This window comes from Catharus ustulatus, chromosome 13, assembly GCF_009819885.2.
Source record: "Catharus ustulatus isolate bCatUst1 chromosome 13, bCatUst1.pri.v2, whole genome shotgun sequence".
NCBI classification, from domain to species: Eukaryota; Metazoa; Chordata; class Aves; order Passeriformes; family Turdidae; genus Catharus; species Catharus ustulatus.
In genome coordinates, this window is record NC_046233.1 from 3,936,492 (window position 1) to 3,949,260 (window position 12,769).

Here is a 12,769-nt window from a genome sequence, read left to right on the forward strand (position 1 = left end):
CCCTGGAGCCACTTTCATCTTGAGGAGCACAGCAAATATCAAGATAACCCAAGAAAAGTGGCCAGCCTCAAGCCAACCCTGCCACAAAAGTTTTCTGCAGTCCCCTGTGCTGTTCCATTTGCCCCAGAATCACCCTAGAAATTATCTCAGGCCAGGGACAGCTTCCTGGAAGGAAGGGAAGGGGACAGGCCCCTCCTGAAGAAATCAGATGAGAAAATAGAACAGAACTTGTGCAGCTCTGGAAGCTCCTTGTGCAGAGGAAAAGCCTCATTCATTCCCCACAGCCACAGCTTGTGAAGAGAGAGGCTGGTTAGAACACTTCCCTTTATTCAGTGCACTTAGATCTGTGCCAGCCTGTGTTTTAACTTTATTAATATTGCAGTAATTTCATTATTAATAGAAATGTGTGCATTAATTTTTAATACTATATGAATATTGATTTTACAGATATGCTATAGAATAATGGTGATATCCCACCACACTGGAGGCATTTCCAGTTTATTGCCAGATTTTGGGTTAGCAGAGAGGCCTTGCAGGAATGGGCACCACCACATATAATGAGTTGCTGCCTTAATTTGATTACATGTTTACTAGGAAAGGGGAAGCAAGGTGTTTGGGGTTTGAGGGTGCACAGCTGGATGAGCCAGCACACATTTGTGAGCCTGGGGGACTGCAGGGAAGGTTCTGCTGCTGAGCACCAGCAACCCCAGCTTCATCTGCATCCTCTGCCCACAATTCACCCCTGGAAAATTTTACCACTTAAAAAAAAGAGTGTTATGAGTCTTTGAGGGAGGAGGTGACACTAAAGTAAATTATTCTGGTTGTGTGGCAAGGGGGACTCAAATCTGAATGGGTCCATATAGAAGAGATAGGTTACCCTAACCAAATACTGATTTTCTACAGACTATTAACTGAAAGGAAATTAACTGGCTGAAGGTTATCATGGTGTTTGAGAAGGTAAATGGGAATAATGCATACCTCTATGGAGAATACTTTAAGGTAAGAAAAGGATTATTGTTGGTATTGTTAATTCATAGTGGTGTGGGAAATGTTATGCTTGTGACTCCCAAAGCTCCAGTGTGTTTGATGATCAAGAACATTCCTTGTTAACAGGTACTTTGCTAATTTTCCTCATCAGCACAATCCACCAAAGCAAAGGATGATACCAGCAAGTGTCACCCCACACTGAGGTCCTTGCCAGTGCCTCCCCTGCCCCAGTAGCTCTGGGATTTGTTGTTTCTGCACAGATGGGTATTCTAAAGAAACAGAAGGTGCTAAGGATCCCTTGATTTAAACAAGATGTCTCAGGAGTTTGATCTTGACAATGTGTAATGTGTTTTCCAGAAAGAATTAGAAAATTGCAGGAAGACAATAGAATGTGCAAATGCAAGAGGATTTTGATAACAGTAAAATCAATGTGCCTTTCTCTGTTACATAGATATGAAATGGCAAACCAGCAGGGGTACAGTCGATAGACTGATCAATAATTCTGAGCTCAGGAATGGAGATGAGTTTAATGCACATCAGCAAATCACCTGGTTCTCAAGGAGAGTCTTGAGTGCAGGCAGACCCAGCCCAGTGCAGTAGGACACATTCCAATGACGGGCAGGGCAGGTTCCCTGTGTGACATCTGCCTTGGAGGATGGTGGCAGCCTTTGGGTCACTCTGCCCATCAGGGCTGGGAAAGGCTGGATGTGAAAGGCTGCAGCTGAGCAATCCTGGTGCACTGAAGGGAGGAGGATGGATGGCAGCTTGTTTTGTGACAAGGAGTGCGATGCAAGGTGACAGCAAAGTGTGCAGGAGAGGAGGAAAGAGCAATATAACCACAGAGGACAGGTGGAAACCACCCTGTGGCAGGGGTTTCCCAAAAATCTGTGTGAGTAGTTTAGTGGGGCAGAAAATGAAGTCAAGCACAATGTCAAAAGGACAAAAATTCTCCTCTGCAAAACCTGGGAAACTGTGCATGTTAACTGTGTCCCAGAAAGTGACAAGAGCACCCCAGACTGCTCCTTTGTACCATGGCACCAGATATCAGTGTGTTACAGGCATGTCCCTGTCCCCAGAATTCACAAATCTCACAGACCATAAAAACAAGTGCCTGTGCTGTACTTAGCCGTACCTGCATCGCTGCAGCCTGAGCTAGCCTGGGATGCAAAGCTGTCCTTGCCCTGCATCCCAGCACATGCACAGCAAGGATGGGCCAAGCACTGCACTGCTTGGGCAGCACATCTCTTCCTAGGCTGGGAATTCCACCAGGTCTAACAAACTCTGGTGCCGTGTCTCCGCCACAGCATCGTAACACACGGAAAGGATTAAATCTGCTTTTAAAGCATAATGTGGCTTTGTAAATCCCAAGGCAGCAATGCAGTGCAGAAGCAGACTAAAAATATGGCCTGGTTCCAGCCCAGCAAGCAGGGCTGGATCTTCTTTATCTACTTTTCCTCTTGCACGTGTGAGTGCACTCATGTAATTTCACACGGAGATTTGTGGCTCTTTCACCGCAAATGGGCAGATGTGGCTCTTGCTGCAAGGAGTTGCAAGCCAGCAAAGCTGATATTAATTCAGGAGTCACAAGATTCACCCTTTATTTACTCCTCCAGGCTACATGGGAGCCCAGGCAGCAGAGCACACCTCTGACCTCTTTCATGGGACCAGAAGGGTCAGCTCAGGGAAAGGCATCAGTGAGGCAGCTGCCAACATTCTACTCTTTCCAAAAATTTCACCATATCCTGTCAAATTAGTAGGTTTTTGATTTTTTTCATCCCAAGTTTCTTTCTCACATGGATGAAACTTGACAGAAAGGTCCCCCACCCCTTCAAATCCAACAGCAAAATTTCCAGACTCTGGTGGTGTCAATTCCAGATCCCTTCCCCACCCTTTCATTAAACTCCCCAAAGTTGCTAACAAACCTTTTACACATTGCAACAGAGCCTTCAACTATTTGGTTTGGTTTACATCAGCACTTAGGCTCAGACAAATATTGCACAAACAGTAAGAAGAAGTCTTTCCTGCTGAGAGTTTAGGATCTGTTCAGGAGGAAAATCATTGCCAAGCCCTCTGTCCTCAGCAGCAGCTCTGTGGCAGGTCCTGCAGAGCCTGGTTTCTGCAGCCTCCCTCCTGCCCTGCTGGGCTGCACTTTGGTGATGCTCAGCCCAAAGTGTCCCTCCTTGCTTTCACATCCCAGCTCCAGCTTTACCTCTGCCTGTGATGCTGCTGGCTCTTAGCTCAGGTGCCATGTCTCCCCCTGCAGTCACTGCAGCTTGGCTGGACATATTCCCTCTTCTTCCTCCTTCCTCCACACCCTGCTGTCTCCTGGGGCTCTGCTGGATCTGGTTCTGGGGGCAGCTCAGCCCTGTGGCACCAGGGGCTGTCCCTGGCCCTTGGCACAGCACACTGCTGTGTGGTGTGATTGTGCAAAGCCTAATGAGGGAGGGAAAGCAAAAGGAAAATGCCCAGTTGATTTACTCGACTATCAAGCTACTCAACAGTTTCCTTTCCAGCACCCTCCTGCAAGCGCTCAGTGACAGATGGGGACAGATTGAGTGGTTCGATGCAGTGAGGTAATATTCCACTCAATCATTCCTCCTTCTCTCCCTGTCAGAAGGCACCCAGACTTCAGCCTTCCCTCTGAATCTTCCTGTGTTTCCCTCTTTAATGACAAAGCCATTTTAGCTCTACCTCTGCTAAAATTTCTGAGAGAAGCGAGCGCTGCTGTTTATATACTATGATAAAATGGGTGTTGTAAAACAGCAGAAGGGAGGAGTGAATCACCCTGAGACAGAGAGGGTTCTGGTGCTGTTTACTGGTGTTTCTGATCTCTTTTTCTTGCCTGTGTGTTGGGGCTGAGCCCCAGAGCCCAGCACAGGGACCCTGGCTGGGCAGGCAGCAGGCTCTGGGCAGGTGTGCCGTGGGCAGGCGCGCAGGCTCACACTGCACGTCTCACAGATGGAAGATCCATTTTTTTTCTCTGGATGATTTGTTCCAATGGTTAATCATCCTCACATAAACACAGGATTTTTTTTTTTAATGGCATTCCAGTAAATAACATTCAGAAACTTTAGGATGGGCTTTCTCTCCACTGGGCAATCTCTTGATTTCTGCCTACTCTATGAATGCCATGATGACTGCCTAAAATTAGCTGTGACTTCACAGCTCCCGTGCCCTTGCAAGACTAGCTTTGAACTTGAAAGCCTCCTACACAAAGTGCTTTGTGCTATCAACCTGGTCACTGCAGACGAGAAAAATGTGGCACTGAAGACAGTGGCTTCCAATAAATACATCCACAGTACAGCCATGCATGACTCGAGATCAAAGCCAGAGTGCAAGTGCTGAGGTCATTAAACATGAATAGAAATACAGAAATGCAACAGCTTGAGTGAAAGGCTGAGCTTGACTTTAAAGTGATGAAAGCTTGTGTAGTCAGCGATTGTTCACCCGTGATAATGCTCTTGCCATCACTGGTTCTCTGCGTTAGAAAGGTGAATAACTAATCATTCTTGGGATAAAGCATTGAGGTGTGGGGCAGTTAATGATAAAAATAGGCTTGGAGATGCTCAGCATCAGCAGCTCTAGGGAAAGTCAGAGTGCGCAGATGTCAGCTGGAAAATCAGCTCCCAGTCACCAGTTCTACAGCTGATGGATGAGCAAGGATTTACCCCACACAAATCCTTCAGGAATGACACCAGCATAAAAGGAGATTTGGGGTAAGATATCCATAGGCACAGCCCCAACCCAGCATGACTCAGCACCAGCTTTTAGGAGACCATCTTCACGGATGCTCTTTCTCAGATGGCTGCATTTCTTCAACATGTCATATATTTTTAATATTCTGAAGCATAAGAACATCATAGCATGGGAAATGCTTCCTGGTTCCTATCACAATAGAATTAATTATAGCCTGTGCAGTGTTTTGAGCAACTACAAAGGAAGCTGTGCTAAAAATCATGACTTTAGGAAACCTCTATTAGAAAACAGCCCCCCTGCCATGTTTCTAATAATTTTTCGATTAGCAGCATAACTATCTAATAAGGTTTCTGGGGTATTCTGATACTGTGTGGAATGATCCAATCTGCAGCCTGAGCTAATGAGGTGATACTTAGCATTGCATTCTGCCAATATGTGTTTGTCACTCTGTCTGGAGCCACTTCCCTCAGGGCGGTTTGTTGGCAATTCTGAGCAAGTGCAGGTGCCTCCAAAGAGCAAGGTGACTGTGCTTAACCATGTGGGGTGAGTGGCAGAGGTCCAGCCACATCCTTTCCTGGGAAGAGAGGGAAAATGCCAGCTCTGCTCTCCCCTGAGCTCCACACAGCGTGTCCCAGGGCAGTCCCACAGCATATGGCAGAGCAGCCTTCTGAAGATGTAGCTGTACCACATCCAGGTAGAGCCTCAGGAAAGAACTGTTGCTATCAGAACTCAGCCAAATTCCTGCCCTTTTCCTCGAGGCTACTGGCTCCACACCATTGTGAGAGGCAGCTTTGCCTCCTCTGTGCAGCCCTGGTATTGGAAAAGCAAATGATGACAGCTTGTGGGCTACGCCTGCCCTGCTCATCCCCCACCTCTAGCACGACCACAGAACGAGACCTTTACAACAACATAATTTGGCTGAGGCCAAATGCTTCAGCTCCTTTCCTAGCAAACTCTTTCCAAATCCAACAGCACAGCTACAAGCACCCCAGTGTACTGCAGGCAGTGAGCGCTGTAAATCAGAGATCATCTTAGCTGCTAACTGGGATTTCAGACCAGTGTCATTTTTCAAGCTCGCCTGACATTTAAGTCTATACTAAAAACCTCCACTGGCTTCAAGATTTTGACTGGAAACGCTTGTAAGGAATGTGTTAAATACCTGGTGAGTGAGTGAAGATGCCAGCAGCAATCAGATTTTTCTGGAGCAGCTCTCAGCACAACCGCAATCCCTCACCACAGATATGCAGAAGCAGCATGCTGTGACCTCTGAGCCAGACTGTGAAGAATCTCTGGGGGAGATGATATTGGTATTTCCTGTGGTACTCAGCACTTCTGGTGCCCAGAATATGGAAAACTATCATGCAGCTGCCTGGAGGGGGGGAGAAGAGTGAATGTACATTCTGGTGAAGCACAGGTCGATGGAGAGCCCCACCCAGACCACCAAACCTTTGTGTTTTGGTCAGTGGGGATGGGGAGAGGGGTTCAAACCATCTGATTTTTTGCAAGAGAGCCCAGGACTTGTACAAGCAGCAATAACTTCTCACACTGGAGTAATTATTAACACCCAGCTCTCACTGAGTCTCAGCCATTGACACTCCTGAGTGAGTCTGAAAATTCTCTGGTTTTGTGGGATGGAGGATTTATTACAGCCACACCTCACAGTCCCAACAGCACCAACCATGGCTGCCTGTGCTCATTCCATTCTCCCCAACATTATTCTCTCTTTTTGTTTTTTAATCCAGAGCAGGTTTTCATCCTCCCCGACACCCCTTCTCTGATCTTGGTCAAAGCATTTTAATCTCTGTGACCCACTTTCCCCACATGCAGACTAAAGGCTGCTATGAGAACATGCTAATGCTGGGCTTTGGAGTACTATTTTTTTGCAACTTTCTTGCATTTTCTCAGGTTTCAGAAGTAATGTTTATCCTCTGGTGCTTCCCCAGCCCTTTCTGGTTTTCCATACTTTCTTGGTGCACTCTCAGCCAGCAAAGTGGTGTTAGTTGGTGTGCTGGCACTGAACACTCCTTAATTTTCTGCTATGTCCTTGATACTTAGTTTCACATCTGTTGGAATTAAGCCCTATTGTACAACACACATCTAAACCCTGAATTAAAGCAACTGGAGTTCCTTCTCTTTTGTACTATCACAGCCAGGATCGTAATCTGACTGACATCACAAGTACCTAAAATATAAAATTAACTTCAAACATTAACTTCAAACAGCACTGATTTTGCCCTCAGAGTACATCAGGAGTCCTGAGACAGCCCTGGAAGCTGTGTGCAAGCAAAAGGGTGGTATACAGATTTTTTTTTTTTTGTATGCTTGTGCTGTAGCAAGGCTGGGTCTGGCTGCCACTGATGGGTGAGAGAAAACACCCGTTATCTTCACCAGATAAGAACCAACTCACCCATCTCGTGAGGGCATCACTGAGCCAGGGGATGCTCTGCACAGAGGCTGGCATTCAATACAGCAGCACTGCTTGATAAGCCAAGCCTAAATAAAACCATCAGGCCACCCAAAGGTGAGTTTTCATCCCCCGCATATATGACTGACTCTACAACTTGTGCTCATTTTTTTTCTAGAAGTGAAAAATCTGGTCCTAGCAGCTTTTAAGGAGGTTTTAAAATAACTATTTTCCCATCTCTGTGGTTTAAATAGACTCATAACCATACTACTTATAGCCTGGAAGAGAGAGGATGCTAAAATATCAAACATTTTTAATAGAGTAAAGAGAAAGAAAATATTGGCTTGGTTACCAGCAGGATTAGGAAAAAGATTGCAAGATCTGAGTTACAGATCACAGTTCTAGGTCCTTACTATGTAGGCAGCTTGTGAAGGAAATATGAGATATGAGAAAAGTTCCAAAAGTTGGAACCCTGCAGAAAAGACCTAAAAGTAAATCAGCGGTGTAAAGTATACTTGGAACACAATTCCCAGGAACAGCATCTATGCCTTGCCCCATAATCTTTGTAACACAGTTCTACCCCATCACTCTCCAAGACTCACTAAGTTATCATCATATTCCAGCCTGAAAATGTAATTAGCACTGATAACCAGCTGCTGCTGTGATCTGAAGTATGTGACAGATTTCCTTCTGTACCCAGGTGCATTTTCAAAATGCTTTAGAAGCTTTAAAACAATCATTAGTCCCTCTTTGTTTTAAAGATAACCATCCATGATAATATTTCTGAGCCCAGTTCTGGCAGCATTGGTGCTGTAACTGTACTAAAAACTCAAATTGCAACCTTCTCCTTATGCACTGTAGGAAATGCTGCCTTTTGGTGTCCACATCCCAGCTGGGTTGGAGAATAAGACTTAAACTAGACCAGGAGTCCCAGTCCCACCTCATCCATTCCCTGCCTCAATCTGAAGGTGCCACCTTTGCCCTCTTCTGTCTCTTTTGTGCTCCCTTCATAGTCACAGGACAGTGACTTATTTCTCAGTTGATGTCTACCAATTTTGGGCTACTCTCTACAGAAATACCCAGCAGATGCAGATTTCTTCATTGTATCCCTGCCATTTTGTGTGTGACTTCCTCCAGCACGTTTGTTAAACGTTACATGAGCCATCAGAAAGGGAAGCACCTCAGGGGCAGCTTCCTCTGAGACAGTTGAGAAGCTGGGCCAGGATCCTGCCATCAGGTTACTGGTTAAAATACTTCCAGAGACATTTTTGTAGAACAGAGCAGGTTAAAATCCATGCTTAATAAATGTAAGCTTCCCATTAAGAATACAGTTTATAAATGAGTATGGTATTGACCAAGCCACAGTGTTAAAAAACTGCTTTGCCAACTGAAATTAGCCATCCACAATTACACACTCTTTCCTATCATTAACAGAGAAGCAATTAGCTACAGCAGAAATTTGGTTTCAGCAGACACAAAGAATTGTGCTATTTAAACCTGTTGCCCATCATGAATTTAAGTCTTCTTAAAAATAGCTTCAGTCACTTTTATTGGTATAAACACCTAAATTGAGATCTAACAGCAAATAAGGATTGTGCTTGTCCATAATAACCTTAGCTGTGAAATCTACTCAGACACAAGACATACAACCTTCCACATACACAAGTTATTTGTCAGCAAAGCAGAATGCTGCCATTCTGAAACAATTACATACAGTAAAGGTTTTCAATATTTTATTAAAGAAAACAGTCAAAATGTACAAGTATTACCCAGGTTTGTAGATAACTTCCTATAAAGGCAGTAAAATATGAATTTCAATCTAGGTTTTAAAAACTGCTATAGTTGCTTATTTTTAAAGTTGGTATTTTAAAATCACGTTTCACAAATAGTTCGGAAATATTACCAAATGAATAGTGCAACAAGAAAAATTGAAATTAGTTCTACACTGTTTGCATGTCAAGCAAAAGTTATAACTAACGGCTTCAAATACTCAAACCATTTGAGAATGAATGAACCCAACAGCTCCCACCAAAACTGACTTCTGACCACATCAGGAACGTCCTCTTCATGTTCTTCACTGAAAATCAAATAATAATAAAACAACACCCCTTGAGGTCATCAAAAATAACTTTAGTATAAAATTGTCTTGGCCCTTATCAAATATTACATGAGTAAAATTGTTAAGCCTTTATCAAAACAGACAGGAATAGGGAAACAAAAAAAAAATGTCATGGCCTTAATCCATATCTGTTGGAATCATGTTTAGAAACGTTAGAAGCAAGACCAGAAACTCGGAGCCCTGTTTTGTTTTTAAAAACCACACAATCACAAAGAAAAAAACAGCTTCTTACTGCCTAAGGTTTGGGGGTGTTCTGCTCAAGTACCTGGTCCCATAGACAGCAACCTGTTATGTTCTGAAGAGAGCATACGCAAAATATAGAAAAATAAATAAATAGCTTCTTACAGCCTAAGGTTTGGGTGCTGGGTGGTGGTTTAGTATGTCCCCCACAGGTCACACTCTCTTGAGCTCATATGCAGAAACATGGAAATTTATATCCATCTTTCTTTTCTAGAAAGAGAAAAGCCCCCCTACATCCCAAAGCTCTTGAGATCGCAAAGGATGGTGCCCTGGGTGCTCTGGATGCTTTGGCAGCATGGGAAGTGGGCTCGGAGACACACCCTGAGCTCCTTGTTGAAGATGAAGCAGAGGATCGGGTTGACCCCTGCCTGGGCAAACGTCATCCAGACGGAGGTGGTCAGGTACACCTGGGGGATGGAGCTGGCCTTAATGAAGACCCGCAGGTAGCAGGCCACAATGTAGGGGGACCAGAGCAGCAGGAAGAGCAAGGTGATCATGTAGAACATCTTGCAGAGCCTTTTCTCCATCTTAAACTCCTCCAGCACCAGCAGCTTGATCTGGCTGTGGGTGGCCTGCCTTATGCCCACGAGGGTGGGTGGCGTGGGCCCCCTGCCAAAGCCAGCCGTCCAGTTTGCAGCCGCTTGGCCGGTGGCTCCCGGCCCGTGGAAGGTCCAGTTCTGGCTGATGGCCGGTACCAGCTGGGCCGGCTTCATCTTGCGGTGGCCGTGGATGAAGAAGAGCAGCTTGATGTAGACCAGGTGGGTGGCGGCGATGACGGCCGCCAGCATGAGCATGAAGCCCAGCGTGTCGTTGGCCTTGACGTAGCGATGCTCGAAGATGCACTGTTCCTCCTCCCGGATGAACTTGTAGGTACCCACGTCAAAGACGGGGGGAAAGGCCATGGCCATGGAGAGGGTCCACACCATGCACACCACAGCCAGGCAGGTCCAGCCCGTCATGCGCTTGGCGTAGAAGCGGTGGTGGGCGATGGCCATGTAGCGCGTGACCCCCACGCAGAAGAGCAGGAAGGCGGCGTGGAAGCAGAAGAGCACGGCCAGGAAGGCCAGCACCTTGCAGCTGAGGGGCCCGTGGGGCCAGGCGGCCCCGCTGCGCACCGACAGCATGACGAAGGGGAAGCAGGCGAGCGAGCGGAGCCCGTCGGCCAGGCAGAGGTCCAGCAGCAGGTAGTAGGGCGCGCGGTGCAGGTGCCGGTCCTTGAGGATGAGCCAGGCGAAGAGCACGTTGCCGGCCAGGCTGACGCAGAGGATCAGCCCCAGCGTGGCGAGCTTTAGCCCGGAGGCGCTCAGCAGGCCGCCGGCGCTGGGCAGGTGCGGGCTGCTGGCTCCCCAGCTCGCTGCTGTTCGCCATCGGGTCCTTCCTCCTCCTCCTCCTCCTCTCCTCCTCCTCCTCCTCCGCGCGGGCAGGGCCGGGGGCTCAGCCCGGGGGCTCAGCGCCGCGGCAGCGCGCCGGGGCCGAGGGCCGCGCCGCCCGGCGCCCCCATGCCCGCAGCCGCGCTGCCGCCGCCGCCCCGGCCGCCCCGGCGAGGCGGAGCGCTGCCGCCGCGCTCCCCGCGGGCCATGCGGCTCCGCGCCCGCGCTAGCTCCGCGCCCGCCGCCGCCGCCGCCCCGGGGGCATCGGGGATGCGCTGGGGGGGGAAGGAGGGGTGGGGGCACGGAGCGCAGCGGAGCCTCCCCTTACCGCCGGCAGCTGCTCCTCCGCGCCGGGCGAGGGGCCGGGCGAGCCTGCGCACAGCGGCGGTGGCGGCTCTGCCCAGCTCCCGCCGAGGACAATGGGGTAAATCCCCCTCCCTCTCTCCCTCCTTTTTTCCTTTCCCTCCTCCTTCTCCTGCTGCTCCTCCGTCCCTCCGCCCACGCCTCCGCCCCCCGCGCAGCCCGGCCCCTGCGGAGCGCGGGGCTGAGCCAGGCGCGCAGCGGCGCGGAGCGGCGCGGAGGTCCCGCTGCCGCAGGGGGATGGCAGCGGCGCTGGGCTGGGCTGGGCTGGGCTGGGCTGGGCGGAACCCCGGCCCCCGCCCTTCTCCCGCGGGGGCGAGTGCCGGGATGGGGCTCTGGGATGCGGGGGGTTCGGTTCCATGCGGTGGGTGCGGTGAGCTGTCCGACCCCAGCGGCCGCGGCGGGGATCCCCTGCATCCCTCCCGGAGGAGCAGGGGAGCGCGATGCTCACACACACACGTTCACAGTGATGGAGACAGTGTATTTGAGCATAAGACAGATGTGTATGTGCCCATACACACATACTGGTAGCCATGGCATGTGTGTTGGCTCGCTATAGCCACACATTAGTGATACGCCCGTGTCACAGTCACCAGTGTGCTTCTGCTAGATTTGGCCGTGCTAAATGGCCATTTAACTTCCTGCTCACAAGCAAGGCGAGCCCAGCAGCACCTGTTGCAGTGCAGCATCCCAGTGTGATGTCCCTTGCTTGGCAGGGGGCCTGGAGGGGAAGGAGGCTTGCAGCAAGCTTACAGGGGAAATGTTTCGCTGTGAACATCAAGGAAAAGGTGCCTCTGCAAATCAGGAGCCTGACATTTGAGTTCCTAGAGGAACCTGTCATTTGAGGTCTTAAGAAGATCAAACAGGATGCTCTCCATGTTTCTGTGTTGTTCAGGGCTTATCAACTCCCAGGCTTAGTTACACAGGACCCACGGAGGGCTGGGCAGGTTTTGTGAGCTGGATAAACCACATTTGACCTGACCAGCACAGAGCATCTGCTGATGCACCTGTGCTGGTGGTGCAGGTTTACAGTGGGCAGTTTAATGTAGGCCAGTGAGACACAGATCCTCGTCCTCTCTCTCCCACTTTGCCATCCTTGTGTATGTAGGGCAAGGCCTCTCTGCGTGCCTTGTAAGGCATGCACCAACGCACGGCCCTGGGCTCACTGGAGATGCTAATGCAATTATCGTACTATTACTGAGTTTCCTTCATGGCCTCTTGTGAAGGACACGTCTGAAATCCTTTTTGAGCATTCTATTAAAAGCCATCAGTAAATTCAGCATTATTCCAGAAACTGTAGCAATTAAATCATCTACATCAGCCCAAAAGCGAAGGTTGGTGGAGCATCTTTTGGGCGGATCTTTCTGGCTGGTTTCAGAAAGTCTCTCTGCAGGTAGCAGGGACCAGGCTCTGACCCTGATCGTGCCACCAGACGTCCAGAGCAGCTCTGCTGAACTCTAGCATTTTAACAGTGGTGAATCAAAGCCAGACTTTGGCCCAAAGATGTGTCGAGGGCAATCTGTATCACACAGGAGTACATTTGCCCCTGGATCTGGTTTGTGTCCATTATTTATTGCAGTGTTAGGAGACCAA

At 48.8% G+C, this 12,769-nt stretch overlaps 1 protein-coding gene across 1 annotated transcript; it reads right to left on the reverse strand.

Moving 5' to 3' along the window:
* Window positions 1-8,805: 8,805 nt before the first annotated feature.
* Window positions 8,806-10,814, reverse strand: GPR27 (G protein-coupled receptor 27). The gene is given in 2 exon segments (XM_033072016.2): window positions 8,806-10,787; window positions 10,789-10,814. Coding segments are annotated over 2 exon segments (1,137 nt in total). The 3' UTR covers window positions 8,806-9,676.
* Window positions 10,815-12,769: the final 1,955 nt, after the last annotated feature.